Consider the following 25,512-nt stretch of genomic DNA (forward strand, 5'->3'; position numbering starts at 1 on the left):
TAAGTAGTAAAAGAAAAACTAAGTTGGGGACACCTGGGTGTCTCAGTGGGTTAAGTGTCTGACTTCGGCTCAGATCATGATCTCAGGGTCCTGGATCAAGCCCCAAGTTGCAGTCAGCTCCTTTCTCAGGCGGGAGTCTGCTTGTCCCTCTGCACCGTCCCCCATATCCCCCACCTCCGGGTCGTGCATGCATTCATTCTCTCTCTCTGTCTCTCAAATAAATTTTTAAAATCTTAAAAAAAAAAAAAAAAAACTGAGTTGACAGAGCTGAGGAAAGAAATGAAAGAGAAAACACCACAAGTGTGAAAGCCAAGTTAAAAGAATAAAGAATAAAATATGCATAACTAAAATGGGATGGGACAGGATGGACAGATAAGCAAGAAGTCAGTCAGGACCTAAATACAATAGTGCAAGGGAGATTTGCAGTTGACATACGCCAGGATGAAATCAGTGGAGGAAATGGGGAGTGATCAGAACCTGGATGTATTTTGGGCGTAAAGTCACTTTTTACCTCAGGACTGAAAATGAGGTACAAGAGAATGACTCCAAGGGAAGGGTGTTGCCTGGACAACTGGGTGACCAGTGGTGCCTGTACAGTACTGGGCAACGCTGGTAGAGGACCGGTTTGGGGGAGTTCGGTTGGGTTATGTTAACTTTGCACAGCCTACTAGCTACCCAAGAGGGGCTGCCTCCCTCAGACTGTGCCTTAGCTACACTCCATCTTCAGGACAGGGAAGTAATGCCTACAACATTCTGAGAAAAGAAAGAACTTCAAGTGTAAAGCAGCAGACAGACACCACCACAAAGGCAAAATAAGAACTTGTCCTCAGAAAAACTATTCAGCAATAAATCTAGTCAACCAAATAGTGAATCAAAATAACCTGAAGAGAGAAAATTTGTGGTTAAAAAAACTTACAGGTGGCAGTGAGTAGTCCACAGATTAAGCAACTAGAAATTTCAGTTATAGAGCAGAAAATAAGTGTTACTACTTTGGACAATATGAAAGCAGTGCATTTAATAAGCACCTTCTGTTGTGGGAGAGGGAGGGGAAAAGAGTAATGTGCTAATTTTCTTATTTCTCATTAACAGAGAGTCACTGGATAGTGTCTCAAATTGAAATTGCGTTTAGAACTTACTTTACTTTCTTAATATTTATGGTATTTCCTCTTAATTTTGAAGGCTACTTTAGGAACTAATGTTTCTTGTAGGAAAAAAAAATTGATCTAATCTCCAGAAATTCCATGTCAGTTCATTAAGTTTCTTGTTGAGCTATTAAAAATTTCAGTTAAATTAAATTTAACACATATTTAGTAAAAATGCCCTGCACAGTATGATTCCATCTTGGCCAAATTATTTCTCTAACTACTAAGTGCCCATTCATCTACTCCTCTTTCTCCATATAGGCATAGAGACATGACCAAAATGGTTATCACAGACTGTTAATGATGATTCTTTTTGGTAATATGAATGGGTTAGCTTTTTTTTCAAGCAAATATTTTCTTTTACTACCAATAATTTACATGTAAATACAAAAGATGATAATTTTTAAACCTGAGTAGCAAGGGGACGACTCGATGGCTCAGTAGTTGGGCGTCTGCCGTCAGCTCAGGGCGTGATCCCAGGATCTGGGATTGAGTCCCACATAGGGCTCCCCATGGGGATCCTGCTTCTCTCTCGGTCTGTGTCTCTGCCTCTCTCTCTGAATAAATAAAAAAAAATCTTTAAAAAAAAAAAAAAACCTGAGTAGCAAGAACAAACTCAGCTGGGTAGTAAAGGATAATATTTGAAGGTTCTAAGAGAAAATCCACTGAACAGTCTTTGCCTGGTTCTGGCTTCCCTGGGCGTTTGTACCAGCCCTGTATGGAGAAGTCAGTAGTCAGTCGTTAAGGACATGACACAGAGGGCCCCACATTAGGGGCAGCCATCTGATACTACTAACATTTGAGCCAGGGATTAGATGTGTGGCCAGGATGGTGTGTGTGTTGGGAGAGTCAGGGGGCGTGTGGGAAAGGGAAGGAGCTCTGTCTCCATTTTTCTGTTTCTAAGCTCACTATGGACAACCTCCAGGTCTCAGGAGTCGGTCAAAACAGAAGTTTCTGGAGGGTAAGGAATGAGTGTCCACAGCTAGTCTGTCTTTGAGCTCTCAGAATGGCAAGCACTGCCTACTAGAAACCAGGCAGGCTCTCCAAAAACAACACTGCCCGTCTCCCAAGATTCATTTGTGAGGGGCTAGAAAAGCACATGTTGCTATGTCAGAAGACATTCAGCAGGGCCTCTCGCAAAGTCCTGTGGGCAACTTACGGACGTGTCCAAGGGAGGGTGGCCATGGAGGCTGTCCCAGGTGTTGGCTCCGTCCTGAACAGTATTCCCATTGATTACTTGGATAAATAAATGGAGAGCTTGCTGATTCAACTGGAGGTGGCATGAAGCCAGAAAAGATGTCAGGGCCCATCTTAAAAGATTCTGTAGGCTGGGATGATGGGCTACAAAGAAACAAAGTCTACTCCATAAACACAGAATGGGAAATTCCAAGCTTGTCTTCAGGTAAAGATGTCAGGGCTTTAGTTGACTTCTCTTCATATTAACGCATCAGGGTACAGGGCTCCCAAAGCCATTATTGGCAGTTCCCAAACATACCATCCTCACTGGGGCTTTGCAGAGCATGTTGTTTCCTAGGTAGCCAGGTACCCTTCATCTTCCTTATCAAGGCAGCCCTTCCTCAAGACTCAGGGGTCAGTCAGCTCCTCCAGAGGAGCCCTGGCCCCCTACACCTCTCCTGTGATGTCTAAACCACTTGTCCAAACCTACCGTAGCTTTTGCCAAATATAATTCTCTACTCAGGGATTTCCTTTGTCTTTGCAAGTAAACCCTAGCTCCTGAGTCTTTGTCCTCTGTGTCCCCATCAGTCAGCATAGCATCCGGGACACATGATTTGTGAATAAATGCTTGATAAATGAACAGATGGGTAGGTGAACGAAGCACAATGGACTCTCCAGCTAAAGCAGCAAAGCCAAGGGACAAAAGACCAGAGTTCTGTGACCACATCATCTCCAGACCACACCCTTCTGGTGCTCAGTAACCTCTGCACTAACAAACGCCAAGACCCAGGGGCGTTGATCGTTGGTGCCTCTGAGGTTTTCTACACAGAGCTGAGTTTCGGAAACTCATTTTCCTCATCGGTGAATTGAGTAGGTTGGACTGACAGCTCCACCCAGGACCAGCTTCACAGGCTTACAGCGCAGTTACGGGGGCCCCGGGGCTTGAAAAGACCTCCACTTGGTTTAAAGTTCTGCTGCCACCATTTTGAAATCTCAATTTTTGAACACTCCACGTTTTCATTTAGCAGTGAGCCCTGCAAATTATGTAGCTGATCCTCTTCATCTATGAGTAAAAAAGGACTCATTTTATTTTTACTGTAAGCTTAAACCATTTAATGAATATTAAAAGCAAGGCCAACTTGCATCTAACCTTTATCAACTCATTGAACAAATATTGGCCTATGTTTTATGTAGTTGTTATTATAAAATGCATACAAACATACTTACCTTCTTCTCCAGGTATCATTATTTCATATGTGTGTACTTGTCCGTGCTTTGACATGGTTCCCGTATTCGTCATTTTTAAAAGTTCTGTAATATTCTAGAATGTAAATACACCATGGGTTTTAAGCCAAACCCTGATGGCTGGGCATTTGGGTTGCTTCCAATTTTTATAAATAGCATTTCTAAGAGCAACTAAGTACAAATTACTTTCTCTTTTTTTTTTCCTCTTTTAAGCTATTTCCTTGAAGTATATTCTCAGAAGTGGAATTATTGGGTCAAAGGGTAGGAATAATTTTACAGCTCTTAAACATTACTGGATTGTTCTCTTGAAAAACTGGACCAATTTATGGAGCCATCAGCAATATACATGTAATTGCTTCTAAAGTCCTGAAAGAATTCTTCTTTTTACTAGTTTAATAAGTAAATAATGATATCTCTAAATTGAAAATAGCTTAAATGTTCAGCAAAAAGGGAGTGAGTTTCAGAAACATGGTAAAACTATATACTTTTTTTTATATGATCTGTAAAAATCAGGTCCTCTGGCCAGGCACCTGGTAGTCTCCCCTCCCCGTTCCAGCTACTTTGTGCTCCACGAGGTGACCTCAAGCACAGATTCCCCCCACTGGCAGAAGGCCCTTGCTCCGGACCAGTGCTACATAGGCGAATAGGACAAGCTGGGTCCCCACCATTTCCCCACCATTGCTAGTTGTGCACATCTGTATACCTCTGTCTCTTACCTGTGAGCTTGGAGTGAGCCCCACCAAGTGACTTCCCGGGTTGAGAGAAGAGTCAATAAAATAATGTAGGAAGTAGGTAGGCTCTTTGAAAGCATCCAAGTTAGTTACTGGCATGATGGGTTTGGTGCTGGGAAGGAGCTGGCTGTGCAGAGCCACTGATCAGTCCTGAGCACCCATGGAGTTCCAGCTGGGCTCTAGGAGGAAGAAGCAATTGTGAACACTTGCTAGTGGTGGCCCAGCCAAGCTGTGTGCCTTCTGGGAGGAAGGAGCCTTATCTGGCACCCAGTCCCACCTTCCCTCGAGTTTAACGGTGATACACATTTCAAAGGCACTTACTGTGTACCACACACTTTTCCAAGGGTTTCACCAAATTAACCCATTTAATCATCTTAATAAGGTAGTGAATTAGCAACTGTCCCCAATGGATAGGTGAGGAAAGAGATGCAGAAGAGGATGAGTGACTCGCTCTTAACAAGTCAACAGCAATGCACGGCTAGTAGTGGAGCTGGACACGGCCCAGGTGGTCTAGCTCTGTCTCGAGGATCCAGACACTTGTATTCTGAGCTATGCTATCTCCAAATGAATCAAGGGACACCAGAGCCCCATGGGCCCTGAATGTCATCTAGTACAACCACCTCATCTTTAAGATGAAGAAACTGAGGGCCTATCCAAGAAGCTAATCCACCCAAAAGCACACAGTATTCAGTGATCAAGCTGGATGGCAACCCAGGTCACCTGACTCCCAGGGCAATGCTACCCACCCCCACACCACTTCCTCTCACAGCAGCTCATCTGCTGCCCCAGGATCAGTGGCAGGGCTGAGAGAGGACAACCTCTCAGCACTCATCCCTGAGGACCTAAGCCAAAGAACTAAGCAGTCTCAATGCTGATGGAAAATCATACCAGACAGGTTAGGTCTGGAAAAATCAAGCTGAGACCAGTTTTTTCTGGAGAAACACCAAACCCACCATTTGCTCTGGCCAACAGAGCAGTTTCTTTATGCCTATGTCTGTCCAGAGGAGTTAAGGGCTGGGAGAAAAAGCGACAAAAGCACATTTCTTTTAAAGAACCTAATGCAGAAGGACGGAGGAAGGAGGATTCTCCAAGGCCCATCCCATCGACCCAGGAGAGGCACTTTCTGCCAGGACCGGTGCCAGGAGGAACCCCCATACTGAGTTCTGTCCTCTCTCCTCTCCAGGCCCCCTCCCCCCAGCTCCAGCCTACTCCGGCCCAGCCCTCCCTGTATCAGGACACCTCCGGCCCCTTCTGGGATGCGTTCTGTTGCTTCCTCCCCCTGCCTTCCTTTGCTGACATGCACCTTCTTCAAGCCTCTACAGTTATAAATAAATGATGTCTGGATTGATTAGAGGATTGGATTTCCCTCCAGCAACAACCTTGACCTCTCAATTCTGAAATCTTGCTGCCAACCAGCATCACTCAGATTTCCTGTTGCCTTGGGACTTGAGTGGAAAGAGCCTTCAATGGGGGACACAAGAGCACCAAATCTGGCAAAAGAAAAGGAGGATTCCAGTTCTGGCTCTGCCACTGATGTTCTGTGTCCTTGGGCAAGTCACGCAACTCTCTGAGCCTCAGTTTGCTCTCAGTAAAGAGGATGATAATTCCTAGCCACCTTCCTTACAGAATTATTGGAAAAAGTAAACAAGGTAAATGTGAAAACACAGTGAATTGTCCCAAGCAAATGTCAGCTACACAGTAGCTCTACCTTGCAGCTGGCCAGCTCCATGACCTGGGGAAGTCCCAGTAATTGCTATGAGCTGCACTTCCATCCTCCACAACAGAGATAACCACACAGGCTCTTTTCCAATGTTGTTTTGGAGACAAAAATGGCATATACATGTGAAGATATTTTTGAACAATAAAACATCCTGCCCTACTGATATGTAGTGATTATAAATGATGCTCTACAGAAAATGTTGAACAAAATAAGGAAATACTTGTGGTATAAGCGAAAAACTCAGAATACAAAATTGTGTATATAGTTTATAAACAAGAACAAGAGGAGAAGAGACAAGGAATGATGACAAACATGCTAACCGCAGATGTCTCCCATAATTAGGATACTTTAACCGCTTTATGAACTGTTTTCTCCACAATGAGCCTGTATTGGTAATAGGGCAGGGGAGGGATTAAAATGTTTTTTATTAAGGTTTTTAAGAAGTTATTGAGAAGTCTTGTTCTCAAGTTGCTCAGACAGAGACAGGCACTAACTGCCAGATCGATGCTATTAACACAAAAGCTGCTGTGCACAGTATGTTAGGGACAGAGAGGCGTGGGGGGAGGTTATCTCCTGCAGGAGGGAGGAGAGGAGGTGACCAGACAAAGAGCTGGCTGGGCAGCCACAGAAGCACTTACCTGTGACTTCTGTGGGCCATCACAGAACAGCAGAGCTACAAGAAACTCAGAAACCCCTAGTCTCCTGCTATTCCCCATTTTCACTTTCCAATCAAAATCTGAGCCCATGATAGGAAAAATGACTTGTCTAGGACGTCAAGTCTCATCTCCTGCTTCTCCAGTCCTTCTGTGTCATCTCTGGGGGACTGTGCCCACCCACGTCAGTACCTTTCTGCTCTTTAGCTAACATTCACCCACCTCCCAACTTTCTGGTCAGTATATGTACTGGTGAATCAGAATCTCTACTATGGACTTGGGCACAACATATTCAGGATGTGAATCTAACATACCCCTCCCTGTCCAGAAAATAAGGCCATCACAAATACAGCAGCTGAATAATAAAAATCATAGAAGTTAGGGATCCTAGAGCCTAATGCACTATCTTCTTCTTACAAGAGAGAAGACCGAGGCACAGATCTTGAGTGACTTAGAGTTACACAGCTAGTTTGTGGATGTGTCAAGTCATAAACCCCACTGTTTTTATTCCTGGTCCAGTGCTCTTTTGCATTATACTATTCAGTCCCTCAGAAATGAATGAATGAATTAATGAATGAATGAAACAAAAATTGATCATAAATATTGTAATAGATAGTCATTACAGACTGGACTGTCCAAAATATTTGGACCATATATAATAATCAAAGAGCTAATGCCTTAATATACAAAGATTGCCTGAAAATCAATGTGAAAAAGCTAACCCAATAGAAAAAAAGAACAGATAAAGATGCAAAGACATAATTCATAGAAGAAATACAAATAGCCAACAGATATATCCTACTTTTGTAAGATATGGTTGTCATAAAAAAATTTCAGGGGCAGCCCTGGTGGCGCAGCGGTTTAGCGCCGCCTGCAGCCTCGGGTGTGATCCTGGAGACCCAGGATCGAGTCCCACGTCGGGTTCCTGCATGGAGCCTGATTCTCCCTGCGCCTGTGTCTCTGCCTCTCTCTTCGCTCTCTCTGAATGAATAAATAAATAAATCTTAAAAAAAAAAAATTTCAATTCGCCCAAAGGAGGATTGGATGGGAATGCTTGAGGGACCTTCAGTTTTTACATTATGTATTTCTGCGTTGTTTAAATTTATTATCATAAACGTTTTAGAAAAATTTTTTAAGTAGACTCCACACCCAGTGTGGAGCCCAACATGGGGCTTGAACTCATAACACTGAGATCAAGACCTGAGCAGATGCTTAACTGACTCAGCCACCCAAGTGCCCCTAGAAATTTCTTAAAAACTGACCTTCTAAAATAAAAATATATAATCACATGATTTCAAAGCTAAACATTTCTTTGCCATTTGGAATTACTTTGCCTTTGTCTTTCTACATCATTAACATGTTCCAACAACAAATAAATAATAGATTCATGCTAGCAACCAAAATTAATTCCAAGTATGTCAAAAATGCCAGACGTGAACAACAATTTTAAAGTATCACATGAAAATATAAAAGTGTGTCATCTAGTGGAGATAAAGGCTTCCCTAAGCAAAACACAATACCTGAAGGCCATAAAGAAAATTGTTGACAGATGTGACAACTTACAAATTAAAACTTTTGTACAATGAAAGACTTATAAACAAAGAAAAAAGTGAGAGGTTGGAAGGACATATTTGCAATATACATAATACATGAGGGACTGATATCTGGCCTTCAGGCAATAACCTAAAATCAATTAGAAAAGACTAAATTTGGAATATACTTAAAAGCCTTATATCTGTTTCCATTCATATGCATATACACATAAATGGGTAGGCAAAATTCTGAAGGAATCCACATCAAATTGTTAACAGTCGTGTCTCTTTGGAATGAAGTGGGAATGAAGGAGGTTGCTTGGGGACCAAGGGGACAGCCACCATTTACTTTATTTGCCAATGTGCCTACTGTTTAAATCCTTTGCAAAACTATATTCCTCTACGTGCCATATTTTTTAGAAAACAATAAAATAAAACACTGGAGAGGTCACCATGGCTGTTTTCTCTTGAACCAGACTATCAAGAATTGCCTCAACTTTAGGAGTTATCTCTCTTTTTTTTTAAGATTTTATTATTTATTCATGAGAGGCAGAGACGCAGGCAGAGGGAGAAGCATGCTCCATGCAGGGAGCCCGACGTGGGACTTGATCCTGGGTCTCCAAGATCACACCCTGGACTGTAGGCGGCGCTAAACTGCTGCGCCACCAGGGCTACCCTTAGGAATGATCTCTTGAGATAGAATAAGACAACCAGCTTTGGAAGCCTCTGGAAGTTTCCTCCAAGTTCAGCCTTCATGGTGCATAAACATGGTTTGTTCCATCCCAAGTGCAATGTAAAAGCCAAGCCCACTCGTCTCCAGAAGTTCCTGTCTTCCCACTCCCCATCTTCTCCACTGCCAATTTCTGCCTCTAACCAGTCTCCCTGGCCCTGGAAACCTCTTTGGGAAGGACAGTTCTCCATCCTTTGCCAGGAAAGCCTAGGTTGCAGGTGTTTCAAGAGAAGAAACTTTACAAAGTGGACTCAGGCAAAACCCCAAGAAGAGGTCTCTGGGAATTCACAGTCACTTCTATTATCCTCACCTGAGGAGTAAGAATTTCTCCTCCATTCCATTAAAAGATGCCAGACTCAGACGCTTGTTCTTTCACACATGTGTGAGCCCCACCTTCTGTGCCAGATGTCCGGCAGACCTTTCGTTAGGGTCCTTAGTTCATTCAGGCCACACTGCAATCCCGCGGTGGGCACTACTGCTTGTCTACATTTTACCAATGAGAACCAGGGTCTGAGAGGTGATGTTGCCAAAGATCAGTTCAGTGTCCCAAACATGTATTACTCAGGTGCTCCAGGGCACAGGTCCAGGCGTTTGGGACCTGCAGAAAACTAGATGCCGTCCCATCCTTGAGGAGCTCATAGTGTGAAGGTAGAGACTCTCAACAATGAGGAGATCATGGGTCTTTAGAGTCTTGGCTTACACTCTACAGAGGCCAGTGTCGGGCAGTCCCATAATAAACATGACAGTTGCACTAAAAAATATGCAATTTCGGGGTGCCTGGGCGGCTCAGTCGCTAAGAGTCTGACTCTTGATTTAGGCTCAGGTCATGATGTCAGTGTCCTGAGATCGAGCCCCCACCCCCGAACCACCGGGCTGGGAACCACTTAAGATTCTCTCTCTCCCTCTGCCCCTCCCCCCAGTGGCAAGCACTCTCTCTCTCTCTCTCTCTCAAATTTATTTCTCTACATTGTGCTGTGGAGCTTAGAGACAGAGACAAGTCAGCCATGGGGGCCGTGGAAGTCAGTGTAACTATCCGCAGGGTTTAGCGAAGGTGTCCCAAAAGTGCTGAGCCAGGATCTGGACCCAAGTCCATGCGACCCCAGGTCTCGAGCCCTTCTCACTGTGCCACACTGCACAAGCTATCTCCCCGCAGTGAGGCAATCTGGGGGTACAGATCACACTGGATGAGAGAGGTCAGTGTCAAGCAAGCAGATCATAATGAAAGCCTAGTGACAGAGTTTTGCTCAAAATTATGCCCCAGGATGACCTATGACTCTGGGAATTTCCATCAAAAAGACCAGCATTCTCCTTTAGCCTTGACCTTGGGGAGCACAAACCTTCCTCATGAGACCTCAGGTGCCGTTTGGGGCAGGCTGCTCTCCCCACGGCCTCTGAAACCCCAGTTCCAAGGTGCCATCTTCCCTTTCCAGACCCACATACAGACATTCCCCTCTTGTCTCTCTTTTCCGCTGTCAACTCTGCAGCCCATCCCGATGGCCACTTCTTGAAACCTCAACCCGTTTACCAAGTAGTCTGATCTCTCCACTCTTCAGCCCCGAGCCCGCGCTCCCAGCATCCACGCAGCCAGCAGCAGGCGCCAGCCCGTGCCCTCCGCCCCCGTACTGGCTGCGCTCAGACAACGCTCACTCCGCACACGCAGTAGCCCAGCTGGGGGGGCTTGGCGGGGAGCCGCCAGGCCACTGATACCCTTCAGTTAGCTCGTCACTAGTCCCATCACTACCAACCAAACCCATTTCTGATTTCCCCTGTAGCAGAGCACACGCAGCTTTCCTGGCATCTTAGGCGAAGCCCTCTACCCACACAGTGGGTGCCCTTCATATCAGAGAGGGAGTTTCTCCAATCCAGAGCGTCTTGACTACTCTGGAGACTTAAACAGGACACTTGTCTGCCTTCTCTCTTTCTCTGCACTGTGTGTGCTCATGCACACACGTGCACACACATACACACACACACACACACACACACAGATGGCAGTGTAGACAGAGACATTGTGCTTTAACACAATGGAAGCCAGAGCTTCTGAGGACGCTCCTCCTCCCCCCAGCCCTTGGCTGCCTGCCCAGGAAGCTCCCCATCCTCTCCAGCCCCTGCTCCTGGGTCCTCCAGGAAGCAAGCACCTGACAAACTGACAGTAGCCGCAGGCCACCCCACATCCCCCTTCCCAGCCTAGAGAATCCCTTCCAAAGCAGACAGGGCTTTTTAACAAACAATTAGCTTGAATTTTTCATTAGCTGCTGCTTCCTTTGCAGTTCCTGCCTCTCCCCCTTTGCATGGCCAAGCTCTGTACAGCTGGGGAGGCCCATGCCATCACAGAGGAGAGCCCAGCAGATGCGCAGGTTGAGGCTCCCATGAACCCACCTCTGAAGTGGGCCCGTAATGAAGTTGATTATAAATTAAAGCCATTTCTTCCATGCAGCCCATGGGTGGCCTACTTGAGAAACAGCTGTTTCCGAGAACACCAGCAAAACTCCTCCTGCTGTAAGAAAACCACTCTTCCCTGAGGCTAAGGATGGTGACGGAGAGGCTAATGAAGATGATAAAAGCGATAGAGAGGGGCAGGCCTTCCATGGGCACAACACTCCACTGCTGGCAGTGCTTTCACACATTCCGACTCTCATTTTAGCCTCCTACCAACACTGGGAGTTCATTATGATCATGATTATCAGCTTCTGGTTTACAGAAGAGGAAACTGAGCTTCAGGAGAAGTGAGTGACTGAGTGACTTCATCCAAGGGCTGAGGCAGGACCACGGATGTCTTTCTGTGGCAATTCCAGGCTGGGTTTTCAGAACCAGGAAAACAGTTAGTTCCCCTTTCCTCTTTAGGGGACCTAGATCAGGGGAACACTGTCTAGATGAGTGAATGGACAGATGTTCAGGAATCGATACTTGGCAGTGTTTCTGGAAATGTTTGGGTGGAGAGGGAGAGAGAGAAGACATAAAAGGACCTTTCTCAGTTCCAAATATATATGCAGCAGCGAGGGGAGCCTGTACAAACGTGCTCTAGGACGTCCGCATGTTGGCTTCCAGCACCACAGCCAAGGATGTCTACCTGATGTCAGAAAGGTGAGGCTCTCCCAGGCGGAGCATATGTCCCTCTAAAGCCAGCAGGAGGGCAAGTGTCCCGAGAGGAAGAAGAAAGGTCTGTTGAGCCCTGAGAAGAAGCTTAAGAGAAGACATCTCCCCATGGATCCCCACAACCTAAAGAGGGGGCCACGCACCTATCAGATCTGCCTTATGCCCTCAGTTGGTTCCACGTTACCTCAAGGGCCCAGCATAGGAGCAGAAGATGAGCTGGTCATTTTTGGATTGCTCTGGTTGCTCTGTGGTACCTAGGGGACAGTCAACAATCACCGATAAATGAACAAGTGAGCACATGAATGGGAGAAGCTCAGGGAGGAGGCCAGTGCACCCCCAACCGCATGCTCCCCTCTTCCATCTGCCTCAACTTTACTCCCATGGTTAGCACCCTGGTCTCCTGCTGCCCTCTCCCCTGTCTCCTGGCCACAGCTCCGTGCCCTTGTACCTACCTCCAATGCTCTCAGGACGTCTCCCCCCCATCCCACGGTCTCTGTGCAATTGCAAACAGCAGTAGGGACCCACTCGGCATAGGTGCCTGTGTAGTCTGCAAGTTCCGGAAACCAATATCCTTGGAGGCAACCCTCAATCAATGGTAGAGGGGCCAGGGGATAAGCACACACTCTCAGATGGAAGGTTCTCAGTGGGACCCAGCCCAGTTCCCTGGAGGAGTGTCCTCCAGGATGCACCCTTATATGCATTGTCCTCCTTCTGTCCCTTTCCCGGGGAGGAGAGAGCCTCCCAAGCTATCTTACCTATCATAAGACCCCTTGGAGGGTTCTCGGTGCCCCTAGCCCTCTGCTGTTTCCTTGGCTCCTGTCCACACAGTTTCTACCCCACTGGGGGAAAATCAGCAGCCCATGGTCCACAGAGTGCACAGCGACCATACAGCTGCCACAGCTAGTGCACCGACGCCATGCTGTGGCCTGGGCTGTGCCTTTACAGACCTTCTCTCCAAGCCTCACAACTACCCTGTGAGATACATAATCCTATCCCCACTTTATAGACACACATACCAAGGTCAAAAGAATAGGAATAAGAGAGAAGCAACTGGCCCGGCCCCGTCAGGGATCTCACCTTGGCTTACGTGGCATGGCCAGCCTGGATCCAGAACATCCGCGACTCCCCCAATGAGCTCTGTGTCTACACAGAGCCCTGAGTTTGAACCCCTAGCACCCCCTGGCAGAGGGACACAGAACAAGGTGGGTAGGAACCTAGGGATGCAGGAGTAGCACGACTAGAGCACAGGGGAGCAGGCCGAGGAGCTGAGAAACAGGGCTCAAAGGTCCAGATGGCCGAGCGTGCGGGGCCCTGCATGGGGGTTGGGAAGGTGGATTTTTCCCTCCAAGAGTAACCTGAGCTTGTGAAGGCTCTGAGACAAGGGGACAGGGTCCGAGTGCTGTTTCCGAGGCTTTCCAGGGCTGGGTGTGTTCAGAGTGGCTTGGCCAACTGTCCAGGAAGGAGATAATCAAGGCGGAGGCAGGGCAGGTAAGATGGGGAGCCTGGCCAGCCCAGCCGAGGAGGGGATAAACCAAGAGAACCCGAGGTGAGAAGGAGGACTGACTTGAGGGTGGCCTCAGGGCTGACTCCCTGTCCCCACCAGAGAAGCCAAGGCCAGCCCGGTGAGGAGCTCTGCGCAGCCCCCACTCCCCACTGCCAGCGGGCAAGGTCTGGAGCCTCCAGGAAAGGGCGAGGCTCCCCTGAGCCCCATCCTGGGAGTCTGCTGGGCCATCTCTGCCCCCTTGAAACCGTGAAATATTTACAGCCCACCGAGCAGGGGAAGTGGGGGGGAGCTAGCGCATGAATTATTGACAGCTTCACTTGCATCATGGCCCAGGCTGCTGGGCTGAGCAGAGGCCCAGGGGAGCCCCACGGCAATCTAGGGGCATTAAGCGGAGTTTTTGAGGAAGCCAGGGATGGAGGCTCCTATCAGGGGGACCCAAGGTGGCCGGAGTAGCACGGCCCCTGTCCTGGCCCCTTGGGGTGCCCAGCGTCAGGGAGCGGGTAGGGAGCAGACTGATTGGCAAGGAGCCCAGGGTCATCAAGGCTGGCCCGGTGGCCCCCTCTCCTTCACCGGCTGCCTCCCAGGCACCAGGGGTTTGGCCTTCCCGGGCTTCACCGGGCCGCCTCTAAGAGGGCTGCACACTCTCCCCAGTCTTGCAGCTCACCCCGAAGGGCCCGCTTCTCTTGCCCCCACACCGCCTCTGCCGGGCCACAGCACAGGAGGCTGAGACTTCCACACAACTTCCACAGAACAGCCCCTAGGAAAAGGCCTCCAGGGTGACCAGCTCCCTGCCCTCAAGCAGACAGCCGGATCCTGCTGTCGAGGAGTGAGCACTGGAATAGGAGTCAGAGGCATGGGTCTGACAGCACCACTAGTCACCCACAGACCCAAGCCCAGGTTTTCTTGTTGGAGAAGTGGATATGGATATGGTGCCCCCAGCCAAACCCACGGGGCTGGCGGGCATCTCCAGGAGACCTCATGAGGAAGGACTCTGCAGCCAGAGGTACTGTTCTTACCAAGACCAGGGTTCCCCCAGTCCCCAGCTCTGGCTGCAGCCAGGCCTCAGCCTTCCCAGACAGAGAAAACCCGACAGCCAGGGTGACAGGCCACCCAGCCGTGTGATCCGTGTGATCCCGCACCAAGACCAGAGGCTTCTGATATTTTCACATTTTGTCCTTCCAGGACATGTGGTGTTGAGAGAAGCAGCCTCCTGCCAGGCTCCCCCTCCTCCCCAGTCCTGAGGTGAGGGAAGGAACCAACTTGGGGATGGGGGTGTTCTCCTCTCAAGCCCATGCTGGAATAGGAGCATCCGGGCCGCTGCCCTCCTCCATCGCTGAGCTGAGGGCAGCTCCCAGGGATCCCCGAGGCCTCTGACTTTCTGCTGGGAGGCTCTGGAGGCCCTGAGCCAGGGGGAATGGGGAGGACTCCCTGCCTTGCATTTCCCAGAAGCCCACCTCCTCCAGCCCTGTGGTCCAACTCCTACTGCAGGAGGGAGCCAGATGGTGTTTCTACTTCTCACTTGCCACCTCCCTCCCCACAGCTCATGGCACTCTGCGAACTTTCAAGTTAGCAACTTTAATATCTTCCAGAGAAGAGAAGGAAGAGGGAATGAAGAGGCCACCAGAGGCCAGGGGGTGGGGGTGGGGATGCAAGGGAACAGGGCTCGTCCTGCAAGCCATTTGTATACAATGCTCCATTTGACCAGACACAATATTTCTCAAAAGGGACACTACTGGCCTTTGGAGTGAGATCATTCTTGGCTGTGTGGGATTATCCTTCATTGCAGGACACTTGGCCACCATGGCCCTAGGCCCCTGACACAGCATAGTGCCCACTTCCTACAACACTGTTATAACCAACCCCCCACATTTCCAATGGTCTCTAAGGGCACAGTCCTACCTCATTAGGAACCACTGGTTGAGGGTCCTCAGGGACTGGACCCCTCTCTTCTCTTTCCTGACTGACTCCTACTGTCCATGCGCCTGGTTCAGCTCACCAGCAACACGCACACACAACGTGCTCCTACCCACCCACCCAACTGACTGATCCAGTGTCCCATCCAGGTGGTGCATGGACAAACTATCTCTACCTGCCAGACAGACTGACTGCCTGGCTAACTGGCTGACCAGCTGAACTCACCAACTGCCTGTTTACCTGACCAACAGGAAAAAAGGCCTTTCTGGAATAAGAATTCCCTGAAGCCCTCCCCAGATCTGCACTCAGCCACACTCTGTAGGGTGACAGCCCTTCCACCACCTCTTAGAGGGGGTGTCTCACTTGCCCTGATTCCCTTCCTATGGGAATTCTCTGGGAACAGAGGCCATTGGCCCTTGGTCCAAGCCTCCAGACTCCCTGCAGTTAGGCCCACTCCCCACGGCCCACCACCTGCCCTTACTCAGCCCCTTGCAGCACCTCCATCCGGCTGCTTTTATACTGACCTCAGGGACGCCCCCCCTGTGCCTTCCCCGCAGGTGGAAACATGCAGGAGCAGTACTCCCCCAAGCCTCACCAGGGGCCTTTCTCAGACACCCCCACCCCAATTCATGCCGAGCTGGCTGGCCTGTGTGAAATAAGCTCTCTCCCGCCCACCCTCCTTCCCACCTGGTCTTCTCCAAACCCTGGCCTTCCTCCACACAGAGTAACAGCCACCCATCAACCCGGTTCTTCACCCATGTGTCCATCTACCCGCCTGCCTGCCCAGCCCATGATCCACCAACCACGTATTAAATCATTCGCTCGATATCCAGGGTCTATCAGACAGTAATGGGGCCACACTTGGCCAGCACCACTTACCCTCCTCACTCAACTAGCCCTTCGTTAAAAATACTTTGAATTTTTTTTTTCTTTCAAACTGTATCCCTAGAAGCCTGGTCTTTCCACACATTCTGCATGCACTGATGGAGCACCTACTATGAGCCAGGCAGGGTACTAGCGGCGGGGGATACAGAGATGATCCGGTGCCCGCTCACCAACAGCCTATTGTTGCTGCTGAGGACACAAGCAAACAAGCCATTGAGACAAAATGTGGGGCAGCTGAGGGGTGGCCAGCAGAGCGTGCCGAAGGGGAGTAGGGCAACAGCCACACCCAGCTCCTGCGTGGGGCTCACAGATGCCCAGCACAGTTCTGAGCACCGTGCAGATGTTGACTCGTCTCATCAGAAGGGGGCAATTCCAGGGGGAGGGGGATCCCACACAGAGGGAACAGTCCGTGCAAAGGCCAGGAGGTCACAGTGACCGCAGCAGAGAAGGCAGGTGGGAGAGAAGCCAGAGAGGAGGCTGAGGACAACGGCAGGGCTCACGCTCATTCTTCCCTCAATGGGGGTTCGCTGTGTGAGGACCCAGGGACTCGGGGATTCTCTGTGTAAGTCAGAGCCCCAACCTCATGGAGCTTACAGTCTAGTCTCAGAGGAGTAGCGAGGGTCAGTGCACATCAGAATCTACTGTGGTGGTTGTAAAAGCCTCTGGGTGGTTCTGAAATGCACCCAGGCTGAGGCTTACTGTACTGAATGAACCCAAACCACACAACCCACACTAACATTCTGGATAGACGTAGATTAGAGAAGGAAGCCGAACCTTCCTGGCCCGGGAGAATGTGAGGAGCTAGCGCTGGTTGTGGAGCATGGTCAGGGGTGCTGGACGCTGCCGGAGGCCCTTCCTGCTTCAGTAATGACAGACGGCCAGGCATGCTGTGGCGCATCATCCATGTCTCCCTCCTCCTCAGGATGCAGTGCTCATTCCCACAGCGGAGGCCCCTCCAGGCACCGCCCTCCGCAGAAGGGGTCCCCCTCCCTTAACACCACACCCAGAGCAGCCCACGTCCAAGCATAAAGGACTTGTTCCCCATCCTTGAAAAGGGACCTCTCGAAAGGGTATCCCAGCTCCAGGGCTCCCCACGGCAGCAGCTGAGACCTCTCCTGCAGCTGGTTCAAGCTCCTCTCCCGCCTGATCTCCACCCCCAGCTGAAGCGTTGATACACCGCGCTCCCCAATAACCCCCTGGCATGCGGATCTCCATCTCCGCGTCGGCTTCCTTGAGAAACGGACTAGGACACTGGCCATACCGATCAGGGCACTGGGATGGTGCTGCCTTGACAAGCCTACCCAGTTGCCCACTTTCCCATCTGAACCCCACTTCTGACTTAGTCCCACTGAGGAGGCCTGTTCACCACTGCTTATACATCATTCATTCTTTCAGGGTCTCCATATGCCAGCGGTCACTGCCCAGTTTCTCTGACCTACATTTGGTTGTCCTGGCCTGGATCTTTATCACCAGCACCACTACCTTTTTCTTTGTACTCCTTTCATAAAATTTAAATTTAAGTTTAAAAAAAAATATATGTGTGTGTGTGTGTGTGTGTGTTTCCTCCTCCAGGAAGCCTTCCTAGACTACTTTCCCTGAGTTTGATGAATCCAGAATCTTGGAGCATTCAAACTTCCAGCTGTTTCAAGTTGTTAGAACGTTTGTGTGTTCATACGTGGATATTTAAAGCCATGCTTGTGGATTTCTTTGAAGTCTTCATTGGTGCATTTCTCTCAGGAAAGTGTGTTCTGCTTCTCCAATAGAGGGGGATGGAGAACCCCCAAGATCAAGGTCCTCCTTCATCTGTGTCTCCCCCCAGTCCTCTGTGCTTGGCAACCACTTGGCTACCCCCAGAAGTGACCAGTGAAAGTCTGATGACAGCCGAGTAACTCAACAAGAACTAGCAGTAGGAACACTTCTAGCCCTTAATTCCCTTTGAACACCTGCATAAACAATCTCCCTGGAACAGAGAAAGGGCAGGCAAGGTAGCTGTCATTATCTCCAGTTTGTAAATGAATACTAAGGCCAAAGAGGTGACATGACCTGCCCAGGGACACCCAGCCAGCAAGTGGCAAAGCCTAGGCTAGAACCCAGGTCTCCCAACTCCCAGCCCAGAGCTCCTTCTGTCCGAGGGCAGGCAGCCCCACGGAGTGTGGGAGCGTAGGGATCTGGTCCACAGGCCAGCAGCGTGCCCCTGGTAGGCAAGGCGGCCCCTCGCAGGCACTGGTCCAGGGCGCCCCAGCAGCTATTCTTTTCCCAAATGACCATATGCAAAGAGCCTTTCAGCAGAGGTGGTCACCAAGAACGACGAGGGATCCTGGCCACGGAGGAGCCTGCGGAGCCCTCCAATGACATGACCAAGGACTGAGCCCATCTGCGGGAAGGGGGACGTTCGGAACACTCGGAGGGACTTCACTGCACCACCCGGCAAAGGCACCAATCCCTCCTAACATCACCCGGACCCTGGAGGGCGCCGAGGGGCGTTAAGGCCTCCCGGGGGTCACAGCACCATGGGAAGTGAGACCCTTGAGCCTTACTGAGAGGAGCGAATGCTCCATCAGGACTGTTCTCTGGCCTGAGGCCCGGCAGTGGGTGCGCATCAGCGCTGGCTCGGGGGATTCCTTAAGAGTGGCTCTGAGCCCACAGCGGCTGCTGCAGGGAGGACCACCAAGAGCCTCATGGACAGCCCTGAGCTGAATTAACGGGGGCTTCACCTTGCCCTTGAAGACTGGAAGCGCCTGGGAGGGCACGGGGGTTCTTCTTCATCAGCATCCGCATCCGCATCCGCAGCATCATCTCAGGTAACACACATGTAGCTCTGGCCCCCTACCAGGCTGTGCCCTAACACTTCCCATATGGGGGGCCCGCTGAGCCAGCCACCCCCACCTCCCCACGCCACCCCAGGCAGATACTATTATCATGCCCTTGTCCGGCTAAGGAGACAGCGGAGACAGCGAAGCGGGCTACTTGACCAAGCGGCAAGGGCAGGGTTCAAACCCACGCAGTCCCATAGGGTCCTCTAGGCCGCGTCACCCCTTCCAGGGTTCTGGCGTGTTCTGGCCCTAAAATCCAGTTCGAAGCCCACAGAATTGACCAGGAAGAGACACCTCCACCCTCCCCACCGCCCACACACACACAAGCTTTGGGCGGGGATTCGGAGGAGGCTGCCCAGCCCCTAGCCCCGAGCCCCAGCCGGACTGCAGCCTCCCGTGGGCAGGCGGGCTCGGCGGGGCGGAGGCCACCCCCTCCCCCCCGCGGTACGGGGCCCACCCGGGGTGAACGGTGAGCCTCCGACCTGCACGGAAGCACCTGCGCGGGCGCAGCCTACCCGCCCCCCATCTGCGCGGCCGGCGTCGCTCCCGCCCCAGGCAGCGCCCTCTGCTGCTCCGGCCGCGGCGCGCTTCCCGCCCCGCCCCGCCCCGCCCTCCCCTCCCTCCTGCCCCTCCCCCGCCTTCCCCTCCCCTCCCCTCCCTCCCACCCTCCCCCTCCCCCGTCCCTCCCCCGCCTTCACCCTCCTGTTCCTAACCCCCCTCCTCCAAAGTCCAGCGGAAGCCTCCTCCTCCTCCTCCTCCTTCTCCTTCTCCCCCTCTTCCTCCTCCTCCTCCTCCTCCTCCTTCTCCTTCTCCCCCTCTTCCTCCTCCTCCTCCTCCTCCTCCTCCCCCAGGGCTGGGCGGGCACAGGCAGCCTCCAGAGCCTGGTCAGCCAGTCAGTCCGTGAAAAAGTAGATAAGTAGAGTCACGTGGAGATGCTAATAAGACACATGGGCTTCCAGATAGGTCCAAGTTCTGACCTATCTTGGGACCAGATAGGTCCAAGTTCTGTTTGCCCCAAACTCATAAAGCCTCTTGGAGCCTCAGTTTACAGATCTCTACCGTGGGAGTGATCATTCCTCCGCCCTAGGGCCACTGGAAGGGTTGACTATGATGATGCGGTTAAGGTTCAGGCTACTAGGAAGGGGTGGTCATGATTACACACACCCACCTTCACCCGGCACAAAGGGGTGACCCACACTGCTGGACTGCTGAAACCCCACCTGCAGGCTTTCAGGGCCTTAGGCTCCTTCACACCTCCCTTCCCCGTGACCTGAAGGGGGCCCCAAAGACTGTCCTCGGGAAGCCCTCCGAGGAAGGTCCTCCCCGTGCGGAGGTTAACCAGCTCGCCACGTGAACTATGGTAACTGAAGCCCCGTCTCGGGGCCTCACCATTAAATGTGGGAGCTGGACACAACGTGTGGTTCCCAGATACTAGACTGTCAGCACCCAGAACACCGAGGGAGCTCTTTAATAATCCAGAACCCTAGACCCCAACTTCCCAGGGTTCTGATTCAGGCAATCACTGTGGAGCCTGGGACTCCCTCCCCAGCTCACTTAGACATCCAACCAGATTTCAGAACCGCAGCTGAGATGTTCAGAAGGTCTTCCCAGGTCCAGGATTCAATAACCTTAGATGGGTTGAAGAAAAGACCTAGATTGATCCCTGGCTTTGCTCTCTAATCTGGAACAGGCCACCTTCCTCTCAGAAGACAGTCTTTTTTTTTTTTTTTTTAAGATTTTATTTATTTATTTATTTATTTATTTTTTCATGAAACAACAGAGAGAGAGAGAGAGAGAGAGAAGCAGAGACACAGGCAGAAGGAGAAGCAGGCTCCATGCAGGGAGCCCAACATGGGACTCAATCCCAGGACTCCAGGATCACGCCCCAGGCCAAAGGCAGGCACTAAACCGCTGAGCCACCCAGGGTCCCTTAGAAGACAGTTTGAAGAGGTCTCTCCCTGTTTCTCCTTTGGAGAATATTAGGAAACAGCCCCTGGTTAGTGGATGTCCTTGGTTACCTTCCTGAAATTCATTCCTCTTGCGTTCCTTGATAAGAGAACCCCAGTCCTGTTAAACTGTCCCTTAATCCAGAAAGTGATGTTAATCCTCATTCAGCTCACTCGGTTCTGGTAATCCCATGTCCTTGGCAGTTATTTATTGAAGAAGCATCATAAGAACCAGTTTTGGCCGAGGAGCTATGAAGGGAAGTTTGCAGTGGTGGGTAAGGGGGTGGGAAACAGCTACTTAGAAAGAGGTACAGAAACAGACTCCTTCTTTCCCTGGATATAGTGGTGACTACTAGATGTGATTTCCGAAACTTCAGCAGCCACCTTTTGACTGTAAGGGGATAATCTGAGGACAAAACTCCTAAGCAGAGTAGAAAGCTGGAAGGAAACTTGTTCCTTCATTACCTTATGAAGCTGCTATATTAGCCAACTCTGGAGCCACTTTCTTCTAGGGATTTTTTCTGTTACTTACGACAGACAGCATCCTAACTCATGCGTTCAGCTTCTGGAACCAAAGGAAAACCTATGCACAGTGAGTTGTGGGCAGGTTTCCTGTACTAGGAATCATCCTTCCGCCAACTCCTTCCATTCTCGAGGACTGTCAGTTTTATCTTCTAAATAATTCTCCAATTCATTCATTTTTCTGTATCTCCACTGCCACCATCCTTTGAAAACTGTCACACTTACTTCTTTAAAAAAAAAAAAGATTTTATTTATTTATTCATGAGAGACACACAGAGAGAGGCAGAGACACAGGCAGAGGAAGAAGCAGGCTCCATGCAGGGATCCCAGATCCTGGGATCACACCCTGAGCTGGAGGCAGACGCTCAACCGCTGAGCCACCCAGGCATCCCACTCACACTTATTTCTTGACTGGCCCCACACATGCACCCTCCCCCCATCCAACCATCGTCCCTCTCTAGATCAGACTGTTGACCATATCACTGTCTTGCTTCAAATCCTTCAATGGCTTCCCTTTCTCCTAGAAAAAAGCCCATATGCTTTCCACGCCCACAAAGCCCTGTATCAGCAGCCTCTCTCTACCTCATCAGCCTCGCCACCATTTATGTGAGAACTGGATGTCTGTCTTGCTCTGCTCCCATTATGTTTGAAGCTTTACTTCATCTAGGAGCCCCTAACCACCAGGACCCCTCTGCCTGGAATCCTCTTCTCCACCCAGCCTCAACCACCTACCTGACTCTTCTTCCCCTGCAAACTCTCCCTCAAGTTATCACTTCCTCAGGAAAGGAACCCCCACATCAGCCCAGAGGAGCCCCTATCCTCCACATTAAAGGTTCTCGAGCCTCTTGAGCTTTGTCTTTGAAATACTCATCATCAGGGCACCTGGGTGGCTCAGTAGGTTAAGCCTTGGGCTCAGGTCAGGATCTCCAGGTCTCAGCAGGGAGCCTACTTCTCCCTCTGCCTGTCACTCCCCCTGCTTATGCGCTTGCTCTCTTGCTCTCTCTCTCTCTCTCTTTCTGTCAAATAAATAAATAAATAAATAAATAAATAAATAAATAAATAAAATCTGAAACATTCATCATCAAATTGATTTGGTTAAATCCTGTCCCCCCTGGCTAGACTCTAACCAGCATAAGGTCAAAGACCCTGTCTTTCTTGCTCATCATTTAAGCCTAGCCCCTCTCACGATGTCTCACATAAATCCGATGTTCAGCACGTCATTGCCAAAAGAACGAATAAATGATTTTTTACTTTCCCAAACAAGGATGGTGCTAACTTTTAAGCTCCATCCCCAAACATTAGGGGCTAGACTTCTCTTCAGAGCAACCTTCTTCTGTGTAATCAGAGAATGTTAGTGCTAGATGAGACCCAAAGATTTTCCAGACAAGCAGACAGAAGCCTTGGGTATTCATTGGATTATCAGCCATTCCCTATGCATCCTCTCTGCCGGGTGCTATGCTGGGTGGTGAGGGCCCAGAGTTAACTAGGGCAAGGTTCCTGTCCTCCCAGAACTCCCTTCTGGTAGATTTCCCCAACCTTTTCCTCTTTTCTGCCCTCCCCTGACCCAGTTCTCCATCTGTCTTCTGAGGCACTAAAGGCAAGGCAAGTGTGACAGCAGGACAACATGGGGCCCTGTTCCTGCCTGGCGGTGCCCTGGGGACTTCCCAAAGCTCTGGTCTAAAGGACAGAGAAGTGTCCTGGCAGTGCTGACCAGATACCAGAATGGAAGACTTCTGGCCCGTCCTTCTTGCCTGTCAGCCAAAGGAATAGGTATCACAATGGAGAGTTTCCAGTGTACAATGGATAGTTCATAATTTCCTCAGTTTCCCCAGGGTGACTTTCTCCCTCAGAAGCTAAGCTTTCTGGGGTGTGTTAGGAGAAATTCAAACTCCATTTCAGAAGAAGATAAAAATCCCACCTTGGCGCCTCTTTGTTCCTAAGAGGAGACCAACTTCATTGACCAGGATGGAGCCACCAACCCTCAGGCCTGAAGCCAGGACTGCCAAGAAGACTTGATGGGGGTCGGGGGAGCCCAGGCTCAGGGTGGGTTTGAAGAGAGATGCTCAGGTCAGAAATTCCCGTGGGAGGACGGGAAGTAGCTGAAGATGCAGAGCTGAGAGGCATCTCCAGGCATCACCCAACATCTCCAGCTAGGCACAGTCACCCACACGCAGGCATCATAGTTCTGAGTCTCCACTGCCTTTCTTTGCCTCACCCCCTCATTTCAGACGCCCCATGGAAGATACTCCAGCATCAAAGAAGCCTCCTACTGACTGGCAGGCATAGAGGGGTGGAAACAGAGGGAACATAACCCTGGAGAGAAAGCCATGGGCTTCTTTCCCTGACATCTCAGGTGGTTAATATTGGCAAGGTGGGCTGGAGGCAGCAGTAGACTGGGAAGACAAGAAAATTGGGAGGGAAAATTCATTCAGGGAAAGATCTGCTCTTTAATTTCCCAAATAGATTCGCTCTTTGCTTTCCTCTCCTTACCCTCCCCCCTCCTCTCTCCTCCAGCTCTCCTTCCTCCCCCTCCCTTCTCATTCCCCACCCCAACTCCTCCATCTTTCTCTTCCAGCACAGACAGTCTTATTCAATTAAAGTAGGACAGGAATGTTTTCCAAGCTTTAAAATATCTCTGTTAAGGAAATTCACTGGGAGGAAGAAACCCTGCTTAATTTCTTGGAAAATAAAAAACATATGGTGGAAACTGCTGTTGTTTGTCTTGTCCTCCAGTCCCCTCCCAAGGAGAACACATCTCAGGCTCACCTGTCAGGCACACCAGGCAGGTGGGGCCTGGGTGGTAATGGCCAAATCCAAATTTGCAATCCTCCATCTGGCTGCTGTCCTGAGTTCTGTTTGACAGGTGAATTTAGGGACCAGGAAAATGCCTTTGAACATCTGCTTGCTAGGGAAGAAAGTAACAGCTACTCCCATCTCCTCTCCCAAGTGGTCCTTCTCCCCACAGGCAGGCCAGAGCTTCAGTTAACCCACATGGGCCCCCACCGTACTCCAGAATTCTCACTGTGAAGGCTTGCTGTGTAGGCAGAAGTCAACTCAAGGACCCATACCTTAAAGATAAAGCAGCTTCTATATCCTTATGGAATGAAAGACTCAGAAATAGGGACACCTGGGGACTCCTGGGTGGCTCAGCAGTTTAGCACCTGCCTTCGGCTGAGGGTGTGATCCTGGAGTCCGGGATCGAGTCCCACGTCGGGCTCCCTGCATGGAGCCTGCTTCTCCCTCTGCCTGTGTCTCTGCCTCTCTTTCTGTGTGTCTCTCGTGAATAAATAAATAAAATAAAATAAAATCCATTTGTTATATAAAAAAAAAAAGAAAAAAGAAATAGAGATGCTTGGGTGGCTCAGTGGTTGAGCGTCTGCCTTGGCTCAGGGCATGACCCCGGGATCCGGGATCGAGTCCCACATCAGGCTCCTTGCCAGAGGCCTGCTTCTCCCTCTGCCTGTGCCTCTGCCTCTGTGTCTCTCATGAATAAATAAAATATTTAAAAAAATAATAAAGACTCAGAAATGACCTAGAAAGGGCCATTTGAGAGTAAACAGAATGGTTAGGGTGGCAGTACTTAACTTTTCTGGGTCACTCTGGGAATCTGATAAAAACTAAAACTTCTTTCCCAAAAATGTACATACACACAAAGCAACAAGATTTTGCACATGACTTCAGTCCATTGAACCCAGGTAAAGAATCCATGGATCAGCAGACAGCATCATCCTTAGGCCCAGCCAAGAGAGGACCCTACTTCATGCTTGAAGCTCTATAGGGCTCCACTCTGGTCCTTCTTGGTCCTTATCCCTCCCTATGGGGCAAGGTGTCCTTAGGGCCAAAAGAGTGTTCACACTTGGAGCTCATGCCCCCTTCTGAACCATTCTCCAGGCACCTGGGACC

At 50.1% G+C, this 25,512-nt stretch overlaps 1 protein-coding gene across 1 annotated transcript in view; it reads left to right on the top strand.

The window, feature by feature from the left end:
• The first annotated feature begins 11,963 nt into the window (after positions 1 to 11,963).
• KCNA10 (potassium voltage-gated channel subfamily A member 10) overlaps positions 11,964 to 25,512 on the top strand; it is a 48,027-nt gene continuing 34,478 nt past the window's right edge. The window contains exons 1-2 of the mRNA XM_041748567.1: positions 11,964 to 12,013; positions 19,056 to 19,129. Of these exons, the coding sequence (XP_041604501.1) occupies positions 11,964 to 12,013; positions 19,056 to 19,129 (124 nt within the window). The remainder of the gene's footprint in view (positions 12,014 to 19,055; positions 19,130 to 25,512) is intronic.

Source organism: Vulpes lagopus, chromosome 3 (assembly GCF_018345385.1).
Source record: "Vulpes lagopus strain Blue_001 chromosome 3, ASM1834538v1, whole genome shotgun sequence".
Lineage (NCBI taxonomy): Eukaryota > Metazoa > Chordata > Mammalia > Carnivora > Canidae > Vulpes > Vulpes lagopus.